The 20,801-nt window shown below is 42.3% G+C and overlaps 1 protein-coding gene across 1 annotated transcript in view; it reads left to right on the top strand.

The window, feature by feature from the left end:
- LOC110530042 (potassium channel subfamily T member 2) overlaps positions 1-20,801 on the top strand; it is a 62,550-nt gene that overhangs the window by 27,563 nt on the left and 14,186 nt on the right. Inside the window, exons 19-22 of the mRNA XM_090181880.1 lie at positions 647-752; positions 1,048-1,220; positions 2,961-3,032; positions 3,380-3,514. Of these exons, the coding sequence (XP_090038006.1) occupies positions 647-752; positions 1,048-1,220; positions 2,961-3,032; positions 3,380-3,514 (486 nt within the window). The remainder of the gene's footprint in view (positions 1-646; positions 753-1,047; positions 1,221-2,960; positions 3,033-3,379; positions 3,515-20,801) is intronic.

Raw genomic sequence — 20,801 nt, 5'->3', positions numbered from 1 at the left:
TTCAATTAACTACAGATATAGGATCTAAATTTGACCTATTTTGTCGCAGCAAAACAATCCTGCAGCAACAGGATTTTAACGTTTAGTCCAGTGGAGGCGGGTGAGGGGAGAACGGCACATAGTAATGGCTGGAATGGACTTTATGGAATGTAAGGTGTTTAATTCCATTCCATCTACTCCCTTCCAGCCATTACTATGAGCCATCCTCCCCTCACCAGCCTCCACTGGTTTAGTCCATAATGTCGCTTGATCAGTGGTTAGGCTATTAGCTGGCCAAAAGTAAGTTACATGTCCAATAATGTTCATATAAATGTGTGTTAGTGTGGGTCTTCAGTGAATTTATGTAAATCACAAAGCTCATCTGCATTTCCTGTGGTGCAAGAACATTCTCAGCAACAAAAGAGTGATCAAATTAAGACCCTACACCTGTATGGTCTAGACTGAAGACCATGCATAGTTGATTGATTCAGGTAGGTTAGTGCTGGAACAAAAACTTGCACACCAGTTAGCTCTCGCCGAGACTGGAATTGGAGAACAACAGCAGTAGATGATGATTTGTGATACACTAATGACATTTGTTTGGCTATGAATTTGAATGGGAGATCCATACTCATAAAATATGAATTGTGTGTCTGTTTATTTGAAGCTATGTGAAAGGCTATTCTCCCAACCTGCCCTACATCGGTAGTTCTCCAACACTTTGCCATCTACTGAAGGAGAAAGTACCATACTGTTGCCTCAGACTGGAAGGGGTAAATGAAGCAAGTCACTTATTCAGTTCAAGCAATATAGGTAGTATTAAGTCATGTTAACCATTGGCGCTATTGATGCTGATTTCCAGACACAGATTAAGTCTAGTCCTGAACTAAAATGCATGCACAATGGGTAATCTGCTTTTTAGTCCAAGACTAGGCTTAATCTGTGTCCAGGGAAACCGGACCACTAAATATCGCTTACGGTATTTGAATTCAAATACATATTTGTTTGTGTATTTTAATTAATACATAAAAAACAACAACATAACAATTTATGTTATTTTCCCCATAGGGTTGTCAGCATAACAACTTTGAGGACGCCAAAGTGTATAGCTTTAAGAACAAGCTGATCATTGTGTCGGCTGAGACGGCGGGGAATGGACTGTACAACTTCATCGTCCCACTTAGAGCTTCCTACAGACTTAAGAAAGAGCTGAACCCGATTGTGCTGCTCCTGGATAATCAGTAAGAACAGCGTTTTATTTGATCTTCTTACCCTTTTTATTGTGCTGCCCTCTTGGTCGGATCCACATTGTAAAAGCGTTACAGATTTTCGGCGCAGGATGAAGACAATCCTGCAGCAGGAAGATTTGAATATCTGAAGGAATGTTTAGAATCGCCGCCAGGGTGCAGCTGGAAGCAGTGTTTGTATACGGCAGGGTAGCCTAGTGGTTAGAGCGTTGGACTAGTAACCGGAAGGTTGCAAGTTCAAACCCCCGAGCTGATAAGGTACAAATCTGTCGTTCTTCCCCTGAACAGGCAGTTAACCCACTAGGCCATCATTGAAAATAAGAATCTATGTAGTAAAGTAAAAGTTGTCAAAAATATAAATACAACTTAAAAGTATTTTTACTTAAATACTTTACACCATTGCAAATCAACTCATCCACAGAAACACAAACAGTAGGCTATTATCGGGTTTCACACCTTTTATTATGTGACAGTGGATTGGAATATAATATATTGGAATATAATCAAATAACAAGGGGCATATTGCAACCATCGATGGCACTAGATTATCGCCAGCTGATATCTCGTTAGACCGTCAATACGCGCACAGCTGATCTCAATTGCAACCATTATTGGTCACCTCATTATCGCTCCCTAAAAGATGATGTCAGTGTTACTTTAGTCTAGCCTGTTGACTCACACTAAATTATTCCGGTGCTCTGTTGTTCGCGACATACTTTAGTCGTTTGTGGTGATGAGGGGCATAGCCTAGACTTGCTACTCAACTACAAAACATTTTGAGTGCACCATACACCCATGCTGCATTCATTATTTATTTCGTAAGCTAAAAACACAGAGCCTAACGTTAGCTGGCTAGCTACTATGAGGATGTCATGTCATTGAAGGAGTGGATGAGTGACTGAGTTTTTCCCCTCATATTGTTTTTCGGTGGCTACTGCTAGAGATGCAAGTGTCATTTGGTTAGCTAGCAAGAAATGTGAATAACTTTGCTAGCTAGCTATGCTGAACTTGAACGACTCTAACTGCACTGAAGCCGCTCAACATTTACATTACATTCAGTCGTCTAGCAGACACTCCAATCCAGAGTGACACACGAGCAACCAGGTACAAGCGCCTCGCCCAAGGGCACATTGACAGATATCCCACCAAGCCAAATCGGGGACCCGCCCAAGCTCCCAACTGCCAGGACACCAACCATCCAAGATCCCCCAACTGTTCCCCGAGAGCTGCTCCTCAACCATCCAACCCCCCCCCCCCCCCCCACACACACACAGTAATGAAATACTAAGAAAATTTAGTTTTTTTGTCAAGTTCCATAGGCAAGCAAATATCCGGCACCATTCCCAGAAAGTTGTGGGAAGGTTGTATTAAAAAATAACCATAGGACAACCACGCGCTCACCAAGCTCTATGTAACATATGTTTCTCAAAACGTTATGTGCTAGCTGGAAAGTGAATGTCAAATGAGACTGAATGGCTGTAGTTTATCTTGAATTCAGCAAGATACCAATGAGCGCCCTTTTTGGTACTTTAACCGCAAGCAAATCAGCACTTCCTACCATATTTTCTCTATTTTGTAAAAGTGACTGTCTCTTTTGGATATGTCGGGTCGGGTACTGTGATAACAAAAATGACAATAGCTCTTCGTATGGACAATGAGGATCCATTCAATTGAATTATATTCCATTCTATTCTATTATTTTCTATGTTGTGATGTGTTATGTTGTCTCACCAGGCCTGACACACAGTTCCTGGAGGCTATCTGTTGGTTCCCCATGGTGTTCTACATGGTCGGCTCCATCGATAAGTATGTGACGCACAACATGACTTTATCATCTAATTTAGTGCATGTACTGCATTTGTATGCTATTAGTCTCCCTATCAAGAATACATCTAAAAGGAAATGGACTGAGTGAACCGAAATATCAATTTCTCAAATAAGTCCTGTGTCCAAAGTCACCTTTCTAGACAGCCCCTGAGAAATTACTAGTTACGATTCTCTCTCCACAGCGAATCTTTCAGAATATAGCTAGCTCATGTGCAGGGCCCAGAGGTTTTCCTGACAGTCTATAACTACGGTCTAGAATTTTTCCTGACCTTTTCATGTCAAGAAGTCAAATTCAATTCAAATGTGTGTGTGTGTGTCTCGCATAGCCTGGATGACCTCCTGCGCTGTGGTGTGTCCTTTGCGGCCAACATGGTGGTGGTGGACAAGGAGAGCACCATGAGTGCAGAGGAGGACTACATGGCTGACGCCAAAACCATCGTCAATGTGCAGACACTGTTCAGGTACCGGAACCATCGTCATTGTGCAGACACTGTTCAGGTACCGTAAACATCGTCAATGTGCAGACACTGTTCAGGTACCGTAAACATCGTCATTGTGCAGACACTGTTCAGGTACCGTAAACATCGTCAATGTGCAGACACTGTTCAGGTACCGTAAACATCGTCAATGTGCAGACACTGTTCAGGTACCGGAACCATCGTCCATCATTTGTACACTTACCTCATGTCATTCCTTCTAACTGCCATCTCTGCTTTAGAGGCAAGTCTTTCTACATATTTAGCAAAGGACTATTTCTGTCTGTAATAAAGCCCTTTTGTGGGGAAAAACTCATTCTGGCTCCCCAGTGGGTGGGCTTATGCCCTTCCGGGCATGGATGGGCTCCTGCCCAGTCGTGAAATCCATAGATTAGGGCCTAATGAATTTATTTCAATTGCCTGATTTTCTTACATGAACTGTAATTCAGCACAATCTTTGAAATTGTTGCGTTAATACTTTTGTTCAGTATATGTACATGTCGTTCCTCATGCTGAACAAATTTGCCTCAAGGACCAATAAGGATCGATTTTTATCCATCTTGAAAATTTTGGACAGCCTTTAAAAATCGTACAGTATTCTCATAAACCATATGTTGGAAATTCGGTATGTAGGCCCATGGTACAGTTGAAGTCAGAAGTTTACATACACTTAGGTTGGAGTCATTAAAACTCGTTTTACAACCATTCCACACATTTCTTGCAAGCAAACTATAGTTTTGGCAAGTTGGTTAGGACATTTACTTTGTGCATGACACAAGTAATTTTTCAAACAATTGTTTACAGACAGATTATTTCACTTATAATTCACTGTTTCACAATTCCAGTGGGTCAGAAGTTTACATACACTAAGTTCACTGTGCCTTTAAACAGCTTGGAAAATTCCAGAAAAGGATGTCATGGCTTTAGAAGCTTCTGATAGGTTAATTGACATCATTTGAGTCAATTGGAGGTGTACCTGTGGATGTATTTCAAGGCCTACCTTCAAACTCAGTGCCTCTTTGCTTGACATCATGGGCAAATCAAAAGAAATCAGCCAAGACCTCAGCAAAAAATTGTAGACCACAAGTCTGGTTCATCCTTGGGAGCAATTGCCAAACGCCTGAAGGTAACACGTTCCTCTGTACAAACAATAGTACGCAAGTATAAACACCATGGGACCACGCAGCTGTCATACCGCTCAGGAAGGAGACGCGTTCTGTCTCCTAGAGATGAAAAGTGCAAATCAATCCCAGAACAACAGCAAAGGGCCTTGTGAAGATGCTGGAGGAAACAGGTACAAAAGTACCTGTTGTGGGGGTGCTTCACAAAATAGATGGCATCATGAGGCAGGAAAATATATTGAAGCAACATTTCAAGACATCAGTCAGGAAGTTAAAGCTTGTTCTTACAAATGGACAACGACCCCAAATCAAAAGAAATCAGCCAAGAACTCAGAAAATAAATTGTAGACCTCCACAAGTCTGGTTCATCCATGGGAGCAATTTCCAAACTCCTGAAGGTACCACTTCCATCTGTACAAACAATCGTACACAAGTAAAAACACCATGGGGCCATGCAACCGTCATACCGCTCAAGAAGGAGACTTGTTTGGTCTCCTAGAGATCAATGTACTTTGGTGCGAAAAGTGCAAATTAATCCCAGAACAACAGCAAAGGACCTTGTGAAGATGCTGGAGGAAACAGGTACAAAGTATCTATATCCACAGTAAAAACAAGTCCTATATCGACATAACCTGAAAGGCCGCTCAGCAAGAAAGAAGCCACTGCTCCAAAACCACCATAAAAAAGCCAGACAATGGTTTGCAACTGCACATGGGGACAAAGATCTTACTTTTTTGAGAAATGTCCTCTGGTCTGATGAAACATAAATAGAGCTATTTGGCCATAATACACATTGTTATGTTTGGAGGAAAAAGGGGGAGGCATGCAAAGCCCAAGAACACCATCACAACCGTGAAGCACAGGGGTGGCAGCATCATGTTGTGGGGGTGCTTTGCTGCAGGAGGGACTGGTGCATTATGTGGATATATTGAAGCAACATCTCAAGACATCAGTTAAGTTAAAGCTTGGTCGCAAATGGGTCTTCCAAATGGACAATGACCCCATGTATACTTCCAAAGATGTGGCAAAATGGCTTAAGGACAACAAAGTCAAGGTATTGGAGTGGCCATCACAAAGCCCTGACCTCAATCCTATAGAACATTTGTGAGCAGAACTGAAAAAGCATGTGCGAGCAAGGAGGCCTTACAAACCTGACTCAGTTACACCAGCTCTGTAAGGAGGAATGGGCCAAAATTCACAAAACTTATTGTGGGAATCTTGTGGAAGGCTACCCAAAACGTTTGACCCAAGTTAAACAATTTAACGGCAGTGCTACCAAATACTCATTGAGTGTATGTAAACTTCTGACCCACTGGGAATGTGATGAAAGAAAGAAATGCTGAAATAAATCATTCTCTCTACTATTATTCTGTCATTTCACATTCTTAAAATATAGTGCTGATCCTAACAGACCGAAAACAGGGAATTTTCTACGAGGATTAAATGTCAGGAATTGTGAAAACTGAGTGTAAATGTATTTGTCTAAGGTGTATGTAAACTTCCGACTTCAACCGTACATCTGTTAACCAATACCTTTTCTCAAGCTAAGTTAAGAGATGGCTGAGTTCTTGATGAATCAGGAAATCAGATTGTAGGTGTCCATTTAAATGCTTTGTAAATCCACTTCACAATGGTATCAGGCAGAGTGGAACAGAGGAACCCAAGAGCAGACGCCAATGAGGGGACTGGGATGAAGTAACCAAGGTATTTATTGAAACACAGGGGGAAGATGGAGTGCAGGCCAGGGGAAGCTCGGGTGGGTTGCAGGAAACCAGGTGCGGAGGCTAAGTTTTGCATTTATATCTTAAAAAATAAGGAACTATTAACAGCGAACTGTTTTGACTTTGTAACACGAATGCTTATAATAATCATACAAATATATTTATCTCATGGACCAAAAGTCAGATTCACTCCAGATTTGGTCTTTAGTTTGAGAAAATAATGCATTCAAAAATGTCCACACTACACCAGCAGATGCATATTACCATGTACATTAATATGCATACATTTTCTTTTTATGAACCATAGGACACCAACTTTGGCCCAAGGTACATGTCTTAACTTAGTTTGAGAAAAACTAAGGGATTGGTGAAAAGAAGATTGAGTTATTGACTAATCAAAAATCAGATTTTACTTGTCCATTTTAAACCACTGTAAATCCACTCCACAGTGGCCTATCTGGTCATAGCTATCATGGATGAGGTGAACTACACTGAATTTGGTATTGATATATAAAAAAACAAGGAAGTGATTAACTCATTCTTTGCATACATAGTAGTAGTCGTAGTAGTCGTAGTTGTAATATTAGTTCATTTAAAGGGACCATGTGCAGTTAGAAACATACATTTCACATAGTGAAATATGATGTTTGCACCAGAGTTAGCTAAACACAGCTCATTTTAATGGAGGATGGAGGATTTGAAGTCGCTAGTGCTTCTTAAGGTAGAGGTGAAGGAATTCTATTTCCTGGTGCCTGAGTTGGAGAATGTTGACTACCCAAAGGTGGTTTTGCTTTTAGGAATGACACGGCCTCCTCTTGTGGAGATCCAGGTGACTCTGCTGTTAGGTTAATATGAAATAATCTTTCAGAGGTCGCGGCGCCACATAATCTTATAAACTAGACAATCATCTGAGAAAAAACATCAAGTTGTCCACATTGAACAGACTGTACTTGTGGAGAGTATTACAGTGATGATAATGATGTGATTTCCTGTCCACGGGTCTTCAGTCCTTGTTTATATAGTGATCAAAGGGGTTTCATTGGCTGGAGAACAGCCGGTAATGGAACAGGACAGGTGAGAGAAGATCATTACATGTAAATAAAGTACATATTGGCTGCCACTGTAGAGAGTGAGTTCCTGATGTTTTGAAAATTCGAAAGACTATATGTGATTTTGCTGGACATCTTTTCAACGTGTTTTTTGAAACTTCAATGTAGGGTCTAGGCCAAAGCCCAGGAATTTAAACTCAGGGACTGTTTACATTTTTTGTCCGTGGATGAGTATGTCCAGGTAAGCCTAGTTGTTTAGTTTTGTGGAGTAGTACATAGCTACCGTTTTTCCCACATTGTGGTTGGGCCATTCAGCTACTCACGTACGTTCATCCACTCGCAACACATTTCCAGCCTCCAAACAGTGGTGAACGGAAAGAGACATCTGTTACGCAAAACACCACAAATTGTAATGTCATTTTGCCGATTTGTCATTAGACCAGAATTTCTGCATCCACTGCTGTCCACACGCGTCTTGGTGTTTGCCATTCATCTCTGCCTTTGCAAAATTTCAGTGTTCTCATCTAACCACATCGCATTTTGGAGTGTAGGCTACACCACCAGTCTTTTAAAAAAATGTTTTTTTAAATAGATTTTCTCCCCAATTTCGTGGTATCCAATTGTTTAGTAACTACTATCTTGTCTCATCGCTACAACTCCCGTACGGGCTCGGGAGAGACGAAGGTTGAAAGTCATGCGTCCTCCGATACACAACCCAACCAAGCCGCACTGCTTCTTAACACAGCAAGCATCCAACCCGGAAGCCAGCCGCACCAATGTGTTGGAGGAAACACCGTGCACCTGGCAACCTTGGTTAGCGCACACTGCGCCCGGCCTGCCACAGGAGTCCCGGGACAACCAATTGTGCGTCACCCCACAGACCTCCCGGTCGCGGCCAGTTACGACAGGGCCTAGGCGCGAACCCAGAGTCTCTGGTGGCACAGCTGGCGCTGCAGTACAGCGCCCTTAATCACTGCGCAACCCGGGAGGCCTACACCACCAGTCTTGCTCATTTTTCAAGCCTCTGACATGCGGTAGCCTAATGATAAATAGTGGTGTAATAGCCTACAGTTTTTGACATTTCATTTTAATTATTGTGATAGCCTCGTGTTTTATGCCTCATGTTTTATTTTAAGAAAGAAATCAGCTTTGGCTTTCCTGAAACTCTTGGTCACTTAATTTCTCAGTCTCTTGTGAACTAGACGTTCAACCTCTAAGCCAGATTTGAGGGATTTCTTCAGAGCAGCATCTCTCTTATTCGTCAGGTGCCAAAGAGTGTCATTGAGCCAAGATAGGCTCTGTTTTTGTTTTTTTGTGAGGGACTTTCCTTGAGAATTTGCTTTGGATTTGATTAATTGTTGTTGCCATTTCATTGCAGTCATTGCAGGTTTTCCAATGCCTTGCAAAACAAAAAAGGACACCTATTGGTTCATGGGTAAAACAAATGCATAAATTAAATATCCCTTTGAGCATGGTAAAGTTATTAATTACACATTGGATGGTGTATCAATACACCCAGTCACTACATAAATACAGGTGTCCTTTCTAACTCAGTTGCCGGAGAGGAAGGAAACTGCTCAGGGATTTCACCATGAGGCCAATGGTGACTTTAAAACAGATACAGAGTTTAATGGCTATGATAGGAGAAAAATGAGGATGGATCAACAACATTGTAGTTACTCCACAATACTAACCTAATTGACAGAGTGAAAAGAAGGAAGCCTGTACAGAATAAAAAATATTTAAAAACATGCTTTGCAACAAGGCACTAAAGTAACAATTGCGTTGCTACGCTTTTCGCAGTAAATTAAAGTTTTGACTTAAATATGCTTGAAAATGTATGGCAGGGCTTGAACATGGTTATCTATCAATGATCAACAACCAATTTGACAGAGCTTGAAGAATTTTGAAAATAATAATGGGCAAATATTGTACAATCCAGGTGTGCAAAGCTCTTAGAGATTACCCAGAAAGACTCACAGCTGTAATCACTGCCAACAGTGATTCGAACATGTATTGACTCAGGGGTGTGAATACTTACAAGTACCAGTCAAAAGTTTGGACACACCTACTCATTCAAGGTTTTTTTTTTTTTGTAAAAAAAAAAAAAAACTATTTTCTACATTGTACAATAATAGTGGAGACATCAAAACTATGAAATTACACATATGGAATCATGTAGTAAATCAAAATATATTTCGATTCTTCAAAGTAGCCACCCTTTGCCTTGATGACAGCTTTGCACACTCTTGGCATTCTCTAAACCAGCTTCACCTGGAATGCTTTTCCAACAGTATTGAAGGACTTCCCACATATGCTGAGCACTCTTTGGCTGTTTTTCCTTCACTCTGCGGTCCAACTCATCCCAAACCATCTCAATTGGGTTGAGGTCGGGTGATTGTGGAGGCCAGGTCATCTGATGCACAGCACTCCATTTTATCTGTCTTGGTCAAATAGCCCTTACACAGCCTGGAGGTGTGTTGGGTCATTGTCCTGTGGAAAAATAAATGATAGTCCCACTAAGCGCAAACCAGATGGGATGGTGTATCACTGCAGAATGCTGTGGTAGCCATGCTGGTTAAGTGTGCCTTAAATTCTAAATAAATCACCAACAGTGTCACCAGCAAAGCATCCCCACACCATCACACATCCTCTATGCTTCACAGTGGGAACCACACATGCGGAGATCATCCGTTCACTTACTCTGAGTCTCAAAGACACGGCGATTGGAACCAAAAAACTCAAATTTGGACTCATCAGACCAAAGAACAGATTTCCACCGGTCTAATGTCCTTTGCTTGTGTTTCTTGCCCAAGCAAGTCTCTTCTTATTATTGGTGTCCTTTAGTAGTGGTTTCTTTGCAGCAATTCAACCATGAAGGCCTGATTCACGCAGTCTCCTCTGAACAGTTGATGTTGAGATGTGTTTGTTACTTGAACTCTGTGAAGCATTTATTTGAGCTGCAATTTCTGAGGCTGTTAACTCTAATTAACTAATCCTCTGCACCATTGGTTACTCTGGGTCCTCCTTTTCTGTGGCGGTCCTCATGAGAGCCAGTTTCATCATAGCACTTGATGTCGTTTCTCTTTGATTATTTGAGCCTTTCTTGACCTAATATGGACTTGGTATTTTACCAAATAGGGCTGGCTTCTGTATCCCAACCCCTACCTTGTCACAACATAACTGATTGGCTCAAATGCATTAAGAAGGAAGGAAATTCCACACATGAACTTTTAACAAGGCTGTTAATTCTAATGCATTCCAGGTTACCTCATGAAGCTGGTTGAGCGAATTCCAAGAGTTTGCAAAGCTGTCATCAATGCAAAGGGTGGCTACTTGGACCCGAGTGGTGTGGTCAGCATGTTAGTCAAAGATTTCAGATTTGTCCAACAGTGGTTTAGTTTTTTTGCTCTGCAATAAGTTCTGGTGATCCTGTAGAGTGACATGGCTTATTTCAGCTTTGTGTAACTGGCTGCTTTAGGACTGAGTTCATTGGGCTGGCCATTGCCTGACTTACAAATTGTAGCTCACTAGAAAGGGTCTTCCACTGCACCATATTGTCCTGGGTCTCTTTTAATTTGTATTTTTAGAGACAGATTGTCTGGTTGTAATTCATTCATCTGAGACCGTAGTTAAAACCACTTTGTGCCCATTTATGCCGATTTTACCAAGACAAAAAACAAAATGGACTAATATATTATTGTCCACAATGATAGATCAGCCATATTGAAGACAGTGCTGTGCAGATCCTATCCCTATGTAAGAGAACAGGTTAATAATTATTATTATAAATAAGGACGCAGAACTTGATATTCCCAAATTAACCATGGACATGTATGACAGTGGAACTGTCCCACAGTAATGAGGATTACCTTAAGTCATTTAAGGAATTCTTTACTACATTGAAAGCTGAAGTTGAAAAAGAGTCCTATTTTCTGCCAAGGATGATCACAACAAGGAACAATTTGAAGCGACATTTAATGCATCTAAACTTTCAGCTTTACATTGCCCAATACAAATAACAAATTGTAGTGCACATATGAGGCAAGCCAAATTCAGCACTTGAGGTATGGAATCATCAAAAACCAAATCTCTTAAAGCACAGATACTTTGTGATTCTTGGCATCTGTGCTTTGTAATTATTCCGGGTAAACAAACAATCTCCATAACAACGTCTTGGACAATGTTTCTCTTGAACTATGCTGGGATGATTATTATTATTTTTTTTAATGGCAACTTTTGTTTGTTTTTGAAATATTTCAATTGTGGTTTATACAATTACTGAAATAATAAAATATTCTGAAATATAATAGTACTAATACTGACTTATAGTAAGATACAATTATGCTCAGTTCAGTATCATTAAAGGAGTAGGCCTAACTTCCCTTCAAGTGTCTCAAGTTCACTCACAGGTTTACTGATTATTTTATTATGCTCCAGATATGTAATATTCTGGTCATTTCTTTGTGCACTTGTATGTCAATACTTTAGTCCTGAGGACCTTGAAATGTGTTTTTCCGATATAGTTGTTCTCAGAAGATTTCAGTGGTTTGCTAGCTTTTCCTGAAGCTGATAAATCCTGTATTTGGTCCTGTTGCTGGAAAAAGTGCACTTCCTTTGAAGAAAACATATACATTCGTAGCTTTTGAAAATGGCATTTAAAAAAATATATAGTACATTAAGAGTGCATTCTGTTAGCCTAGACATTTCTAGCAGGAGCTTATCTTAACTGCTGCGGTTTGTGCTCAAAATCTGCAAATCATCTTCTCCACATAAACCATACGCCAAATTCCCTCCAGATTTTGTGTTTAGACTCAACATTGCACATAAAGGAAGATAGTGCTTGCTTTGTTATCCAACTGACCTTGTGACCCTTCTGTCTTCCCGTGAACCCGTCTTCCCGCAAACCTGTTTTTTAGGCTGACGTTGAAATCCTTTTTCACATCTGGGTGTTCCAACTTGGATAGATCAAAACAATGTTTCCAGTTTGGCCCTCCTCAGCTTTATTAATATTTTTCCAATCGGCATATTATGGTCGCTGCTGATGTCTGCCATTCTTTTGACTCCTACACCTTGCAGAGATCTTCACTTGCAGTTTATCATAATGTGGTCGATCTGACTTTCTGTCTTGCCATCTGGTGATTTACATGCAAGCTTGTGTATCCTTTTATGCTCGAACAGGATGCCACCTGTGACCAAGTGGTTTTCTTCACACAAACTGCACAGATGTTCACCATTTTCATTTCTTGCACCGATGCCATGTTTCCCCATTGTCCTTTTCTCTTGCATGATTGTCTTCTCCAACTCCTATTATGAGTAGGACATCATGCTTGGGTACTTCTAATTGTGCTTGACAAATGAAAAATGGAGTCCCCACTTGCCAGTCTTTTTTTTCCTTCAGCTGGCCATATTTCTTCTGTAACCCCTAACAGAGTTTGTATTTGTGCATCTGTTGTATCGCTGGAGCACGGCACCCCATTTGAAACAGTGTTCTGACATTCCAACATCCAACTTTCATTTTGGATAGCACTCTGGATAGTCTCAATGGCCTTGAGTTGCAATCCTGTCGCATTCAAATGTATCCACTCACGGGCCAGGCCCAGAGGGCCATGGCTCCTGGGTGAGAGTAGAAAATCTCCTTGTTCACTTGGGTCAAACGATCCCTGCGTAAATGGTAGCTGCCAGGGCTGGTTGTAAAGCAGGAGAGTGAACCTGTAAACCAGAGCTTCCCTGGCTGTAGAGAGACTCTAAGATGAAGGAAGAGCCCTGTTTCCTCACTATGTTTAACAGAGTGGGTGTGTCAGGTATAGAGAAGGGAAAAAGCATAAGGCATCACCCTTGCCAGGGGTGTGCTGGCGCTCTCCCCTCTTGGACTGTGCCCCTAGTGCGCAGCGACATGTTTGCAGCTACAGGTTTGGCTATACGGTGTCACCAAGCGGGGATATCGGCAAGACAGAGCAGCCGGCAGAATAACATAAGCCGTCAAACAGTGTAGCTTAAAAGGAAGAAGGAAACATATTGGTTACCCAGACGTCCTAATCCTGAGCAGTAGAGCAGCTATGTGTCTGGTCTTTCTTGTCCCTACTCCAAAGATGAAGATTAACAACAGCAAAAGTATACCCAGCCGCTCACTCCTGTAAAGGGAGGTACAGATAGCTGTATGGGGCTCTGTCGCCTGATAAGGGTGCCCTAAGGGAGTGGGCTAAGGGAGTTTTGTGGTGAGCCAAGAGAACCTGTTCCCCTGCGAAACCAAACACATTAAACCCAGAGATGAACTGGATGACAGGAATCCACAGAGAGAATGGGTAGGTGTTACCAGGTTTTATTCCCTGCCTCGCTCACCTAGAGTGATGGTTCCCCCTTGTGGTGTTCTGAGGAGGTGCATTCGTGATCCTATTCAACTGTGTTCGCTTGCACACACAAGACAGTTTTTAGGCAGAATGTGCAGGGCATAAGAGGAGGACCATGATAGATGGCAACTGGCAATCCGTCATCCTGATCTGTTAGTCTGAGACCGGAGGGAGAGCATTCCTCACCTTGACACCCCCCCCCCCCCCCAAAAAGAAATCCTGAACCAACAAAATTGCGCTTGACCCTCCCTTACTATACCTGCAATACGTGGTTGTCCCACCTAGCCATCTTAAAACTTATTTGGGATCGGTGTCCCGTCCGCGGGATGTTTGAGCTAACGAAGACTAATGCGATTAGCATGAGGTTGTAAGTGACGAGAACATTTCCCAGGACATAGACATATCAGATATGGGCAGAACGATACGATATCTGCCAGGCACGCAGGCTGTCAGAATGGGGGAAAGAGAAAAGTAGTTGAGTGTCATCCGCAAAGCAATGATAGGAGAGACCATGTGAGGATATGACGGAGCCGAGGAACTTGGTGTATAGAGAGGGCCAAGATCCAAGCCCTGGGGACAGCAGTAGTGAGAGTATGTGGTGCAGACATACAGTGCGTTGGGAAAGTATTCAGACCCCTTGACTTTTTACACATTTTGTTACGTTACAGCCTTATTATAAAATGGATTAAATTGTTCGTTTTTTTCTCAATCTACACACAATACTCCATAATGACGAAGCAAAAACAGGTTTAGACGTTTTTGCAAATGTATATACATGTATAAAAAAGAAAACGGAAATTTCACATTTAAATAAGTATTCAGAGCCTTTACTCAGTACTTTGTTGAAGCACCTTTGGCAGAAGTTACAGCCTTGAGTCTTCTTGGGTATGACACTACAAGCTTGGCACACCTATATTTGGAGAGTTTCTCCCATTATTCTCTGCAGATCCTCTGAAGGTCTGTCAGGTTGGATGGGGAGTGTTGCTGCACAGCTATTTTCAGGTCTCTCCAGAGATGTTGGATCGGGTTCAAGTCTGGGCTCTGGCTGGGCCACTCAAGGACATTCAGAGACTTGTCCCGAAGTCACTGCATTGTGTTGACTGTGTGCTTAAGGTTGTTGTCCTGTTGGAAGGTGAACCTTCACCCCAGTCTGAGGTCCGGAGCGCTCTGGAGCAGGTTTTCATCAAGGATCTCTCTGTACTTTGTTCCGTTAATCTTTCCCCTCGATCCAGACTAGTCTCCCAGTCCCTACCGCTAATGAACATCCACACAGCATGATGCTGCCACCATGCTTCACCATAGGGATGGTGCCAGGTTTCCTCCAGACGTGAATCTTGGCTTTCAGGCAAAAGAGTTCAATCTTGGTTTCATCAGACCAGAGAATCTTGTTTCTCAGGGTCAGAGTCCTTTAGGTGCCTTTGGCAAACTCCAAGTGGGCTGTCATGTGCCTTTTACTGAGGAGTGGCTTCCGCCTGGCCACTCTACCATTAAGGCCTGATTGGTGGAGTGCCAGACACAATCCTGTCTCGGACCTTTATGGACAATTCCGTCGACATCATGACTTGGTTTTTGCTCTGACATGCACTGTCAAATGTGGGACTTTATATAGACAGGTGTGTTCCTTTCCAAATCATGTCCAATCAATCGAATTTACTACAGGTGGGCTCCAATCAATTTGTAGAAACATCTCAAGGATGATTAATGGAAACAGGATGAATACTTTTGTAAAAAGGTATCGGTTTAATCTTTTTTATACATTTGAAAACATTTCTAAAACCATTTTCGCTTTTCAATATAGGGCATAGTTTGTAGATTGAGGAAAATCCTTTTTAGAATAAAGCTGTAACGTAACAAAATGTGGAAAAAGTGAAGGGGTCTGAATAATTTCCGAATGCACTGTAGATCCTCTCCACATCACCTAGTAGGAGCGGCCAGCAATGTAGGATGCAATCCAAGAGTGTGCAGAGCCTGAGACGCCCAGCCCTGAGAGGGTGGAGAGTAGGATCGGATGGTTCACTGTGTCGAAGGCAGCCGATATCTAGGAGGATGAGAACATAGGAGAGAGTCAGCTTTGGACATACGGAATACAAAGGGAAACCCAGGCGTGAGCTGCCCAGTGACGCGAGGGTAGTGTGGGGCTAAGCTTCCTGCCATCCAGGACCTATGTACCAGGCAGTGTCAGTGGAAGGCCCTAAAAATTGTCAAAGACTCAAGCCACCCTAGTCATAGACTGTTTTCTCTGCTACCGTATGGCAAGCTTTACCGGAGTGCAAAGTCTAGGTCCAAAAGGCTTCGCTAGGCGTCCCGCTAGCGGGACATCTTCTGGTGAAACTGGAAGGCTCGCAATTCAAATAAATAATCATAAAAATTATGGATATTAAACATTTAGGTACATACAAGTGTCTGATAACGGTCGAAAGCTTAAATTCTTGTTTATCTAACTGCACTGTCCGATTTCCAGTAGGCTTTACAGCGAAAGCATGCCATGCGATTGTTTGAGGATGGCGCCCCACATCAAAATATTTTTCCACCGGCACAGATTTCATAAATTCACAAATAGCGATAAAATATTAACTTTTTCAATATCTTCCTCTGATTTGTCATTCCAAGGGTCCCAGCTATAACATGTAGCGTAGTTTTGTTAGATAAAATCCTTCTTTATATCCCAAAAAGTCAGTTTAGTTGGCGCCATCAATTTGAGTTATCCACTCGTTCAACATGGCAAGATACAGTGCCTTGCGAAAGTATTCGGCCCCCTTGAACTTTGCGACCTTTTGCCACATTTCAGGCTTCAAACATAAAGATATAAAACTGTATTTTTTTGTGAAGAATCAACAACAAGTGGGACACAATCATGAAGTGGAACGACATTTATTGGATATTTCAAACCTTTTTAACAAATCAAAAACTGAAAAATTGGGCGTGCAAAATTATTCAGCCCCTTTACTTTCAGTGCAGCAAACTCTATCCAGAAGTTCAGTGAGGATCTCTGAATGATCCAATGTTGACCTAAATGACTAATGATGATAAATACAATCCACCTGTGTGTAATCAAGTCTCCGTATAAATGCACCTGCACTGTGATAGTCTCAGAGGTCCGTTAAAAGCGCAGAGAGCATCATGAAGAACAAGGAACACACCAGGCAGGTCCGAGATACTGTTGTGTAGAAGTTTAAAGCCGGATTTGGATACAAAAAGATTTCCCAAGCTTTAAACATCCCAAGGAGCACTGTGCAAGCGATAATATTGAAATGGAAGGAGTATCAGACCACTGCAAATCTACCAAGACCTGGCCGTCCCTCTAAACTTTCAGCTCATACAAGGAGAAGACTGATCAGAGATGCAGCCAAGAGGCCCATGATCACTCTGGATGAACTGCAGAGATCTACAGCTGAGGTGGGAGACTCTGTCCATAGGACAACAATCAAGTCGTATATTGCACAAATCTGGCCTTTATGGAAGAGTGGCAAGAAGAAAGCCATTTCTTAAAGATATCCATAAAAAGTGTTGTTTAAAGTTTGCCACAAGCCACCTGGGAGACACACCAAACATGTGGAAGAAGGTGCTCTGGTCAGATGAAACCAAAATTGAACTTTTTGGCAACAATGCAAAACGTTATGTTTGGCCTAAAAGCAACACAGCTGAACACACCATCCCCACTGTCAAACATGGTGGTGGCAGCATCATGGTTTGGGCCTGCTTTTCTTCAGCAGGGACAGGGAAGATGGTTAAAATTGATGGGAAGATGGATAGAGCCAAATACAGGACCATTCTGGAAGAAAACCTGATGGAGTCTGCAAAAGACCTGAGACTGGGACGGAGATTTGTCTTCCAACAAGACAATGATCCAAAACATAAAGCAAAATCTACAATGGAATGGTTCAAAAATAAACATATCCAGGTGTTAGAATGGCCAAGTCAAAGTCCAGACCTGAATCCAATCGAGAATCTGTGGAAAGAACTGAAAACTGCTGTTCACAAATGCTCTCCATCCAACCTCACTGAGCTCGAGCTGTTTTGCAAGGAGGAATGGGAAAAATTTCAGTCTCTCGATGTGCAAAACTGATAGAGACATACCCCAAGCGACTTACAGCTGTAATCACAGCAAATGGTGGCGCTACAAAGTATTAACTTAAGGGGGCTGAATAATTTTGCACGCCCAATTTTTCAGTTTTTGATTTGTTAAAAAAGTTTGAAATATCCAATAAATGTCGTTCCACGTCATGATTGTGTCCCACTTGTTGTTGATTCTTCACAAAAAAATACAGTTTTATATCTTTATGTTTGAAGCCTGAAATGTGGCAAAAGGTCACAAAGTTCAAGGGGGCCGAATACTTTCGCAAGGCACTGTATATCCTATCTTCTGGGACTGAGTAGCAGGCAGTTTAATTTGGGCACGCTTTTCATCCAAAATTCCGAATGCTGCCCCCTACCCTAGTGAAGAACTGCATTGTTGGTTAAGGGCTTGTAAGTTAGCATTTCACTCTAAGGTCTACTGTTTGTTGTATACGGCGCATGTGCCAAATAAAATTAGATTTGATTTACGGTGTCCTTCATCTCAGCCTGATAAGCCATCAATAAAGAGATCACGTTGTGTGCTCTGATTGACTGGGCTTTGTACGTCTTCTGAAAAATGGAGGCAGAAAACCGCTCTGTCTGGCAAGTGGGGTCGAGGTGGTCAGCCAGCGGGGGAACATTTTGCATGTCCAGGCTAGGAGAGCCCCTAGCAAGGATCTTTCTGGTAAGGGTTTTTGCCCATGAGCCCTTTGCCTCCCTGAGACAAGCTGGAACTGTGGGAAGCAGAGTATTTTCCCATTGTACAGGTCCCTTTCAGAATCCTGACACCAAGGGAGTGGGCCACTTGATCCCAAAGTCTGGCCGCGGCTCGCTCGCAAATGTCGAACTCCAAGCTGGGGAGGGCAGCCCCCCCATTTTGGTAGCAGGGTGACATTGGGACTTAAGAAGGGGGAAGAACGGGGTCTTTCGGTTGCAAAGTCGAGGAGAACCACGAGATTAATCCCGTCACCATCCTCGTCACCATCCTCGTCATCCCCTAGCTGGCGTTCCCCTAACACCAAGTCGTCAGACAGTGAGGGGAGGGAATCTAGGCTGTGACTTCGCCCCAGCTGGGCCCGGTCGCGGAGAGCTGAATCTCAGCCTCGGCCGGTGGCTTTGATGTTAGAGGGGCGGCAGAGAGAGAAGTTTGTTTTAGCCGCCTTCTCAAACCCGCCCTAGTCAGTGCTTTGTAGTGACCGAAGGACTCGGGGTCGTCAAGTGCTGCTTGAGCAAGTTCCCTTCCCAGGCAGTTGATAAATAGAAGGTGAAAATCTTTCCCTGCAATCATGGATCCCCAAGCACAAGAACGTGGTGGTTTGAGTGCTTGACCTATCCTGGGATGGGGTAGCAGTGGACATTGTATAGAACAGGGCTTGCTAATACCAAGGCTCCTGTTGTAAAAACAATGTGTCAGCAAGGAGGCTTTGAATAGGAGTAAGCTAGCGTGTTAAAAGCCTTCCGGCTAATGGCTAGCTAAGGTGAGCACAGTATTAACGCTATAGCCATGAGACTAGTAAGGGTTTAGTTAGCTAGCAGCTACCATGCGTGGTTAAGATGTGCTGTAGCTAGCACAGTGCTAGCCGAAGAGAACCACAGTGTTTAACTTCGGTCCGATATTCTCCTATGACCTTAGAACCGTGAGGCTAAAAACGGTCGGTCTAGTTGACACAAACGAGTGAACGTATATTAAACAAAACGAGAGAAGGGAGATATGCCGTCTGTGCTAGTGTGGTTAGCTTGCTTTCCAGCGAGCTAGACAAGTTCGCTTATGCTTTGCAGCATGAGCTAACGAGGTCTAGACAGCTAGCCATGTGACGCTAGCTACTAAGAAGTACAAAACAAATTCTACTTGAAGCAAAAACTTTCCTTTTTATCACTACATAACACTATCGACAGGAGCTGAGGTCCGACGTTTGGCAGCGCTAACCTGTTGGCCTGAGAACAGTTAAGCAGGAAGACGGGGATCAAGTCATGCTGAGGAGAGCTTCAGAGTGATGAGAGTGATGAGATTGAGAATAACCAGAGGGTGGTGCAAGTGGCGCCTTATAAGGACGGATGTGCTCACCTCATTTGCCACTCGACCTGTCTGTCTCTGACAGACACTGTGTGATTGGTTCTTCTTGTAGTGATCCGCCTATCAGCGAATCCCTATTGTGAGACATCGAAACAAGTATTTGAAAGAAAACCATTTTCAATATGCAGACAGGGTTACCAAAATCACTGTTATTTTTTAAATCTTTGGTCAAACTGTTTTATAGGCCAATACACCGGACCACATGTTCAGGCATTTTATGCAGGCGTTTATATGATATCAAAAATGTCATATACAGGCTAATATTTTAATAAACCTTTAAACACAGTTGAGCATTTTAGAGGTGTGTTTCAAGATTAATTTTGATGAGATGGATTGTAGATGAAAGACAGGCAAATGTACCCACTGCAGAGCTAGTTTCCTTGGCAACCTTACCACAATGCATCAGTGAATGAATTTGTTTTCTGATTTATTGTAGTTCTCATGTTTCATGTTGTCAGAAGGTTCATCAAAACATTTCAACTCACCTTAGTATTTTCACCAGACAACATAGAAACTTGCGCAAACATGTTTTGAAAAACATTGATTTGGGGTTAATGTTTCATGAATTGCACCCACTGTTATTTTCTAGCGATATGATATAAACTATATCAGGTCATTAATATACAGTTTATTCAGAAAGTATTCAGACCCCTTCCCTTTTTTGACATTTTGTTATGTTACATTCTTATTCTAAAATTGATTAAATAGTTTTTTCCCCTCATCAATCTACACACAATACCAAATAATGACAAAGCGAAGATAGGTTTTTAGAAATGTTAGCAAATTTATTACAAATACAAAACATCTCCCCCGATTGCTCAGTTTGGCCAGGTGACCAGCTCTAGGAAAAGTTCTGGTGGTTCCAAACTTTTTCCATTTTAGAATGATGGAGGCCAATGTG

This window comes from Oncorhynchus mykiss, chromosome 8 (genome assembly GCF_057628025.1).
Source record: "Oncorhynchus mykiss isolate SJ-2025 chromosome 8, ASM5762802v1, whole genome shotgun sequence".
Classification (NCBI taxonomy): Eukaryota; Metazoa; Chordata; class Actinopteri; order Salmoniformes; family Salmonidae; genus Oncorhynchus; species Oncorhynchus mykiss.
Note: the sequence above shows the minus strand (reverse complement) of the source record. Positions and strands in the feature narration are given on the sequence as shown.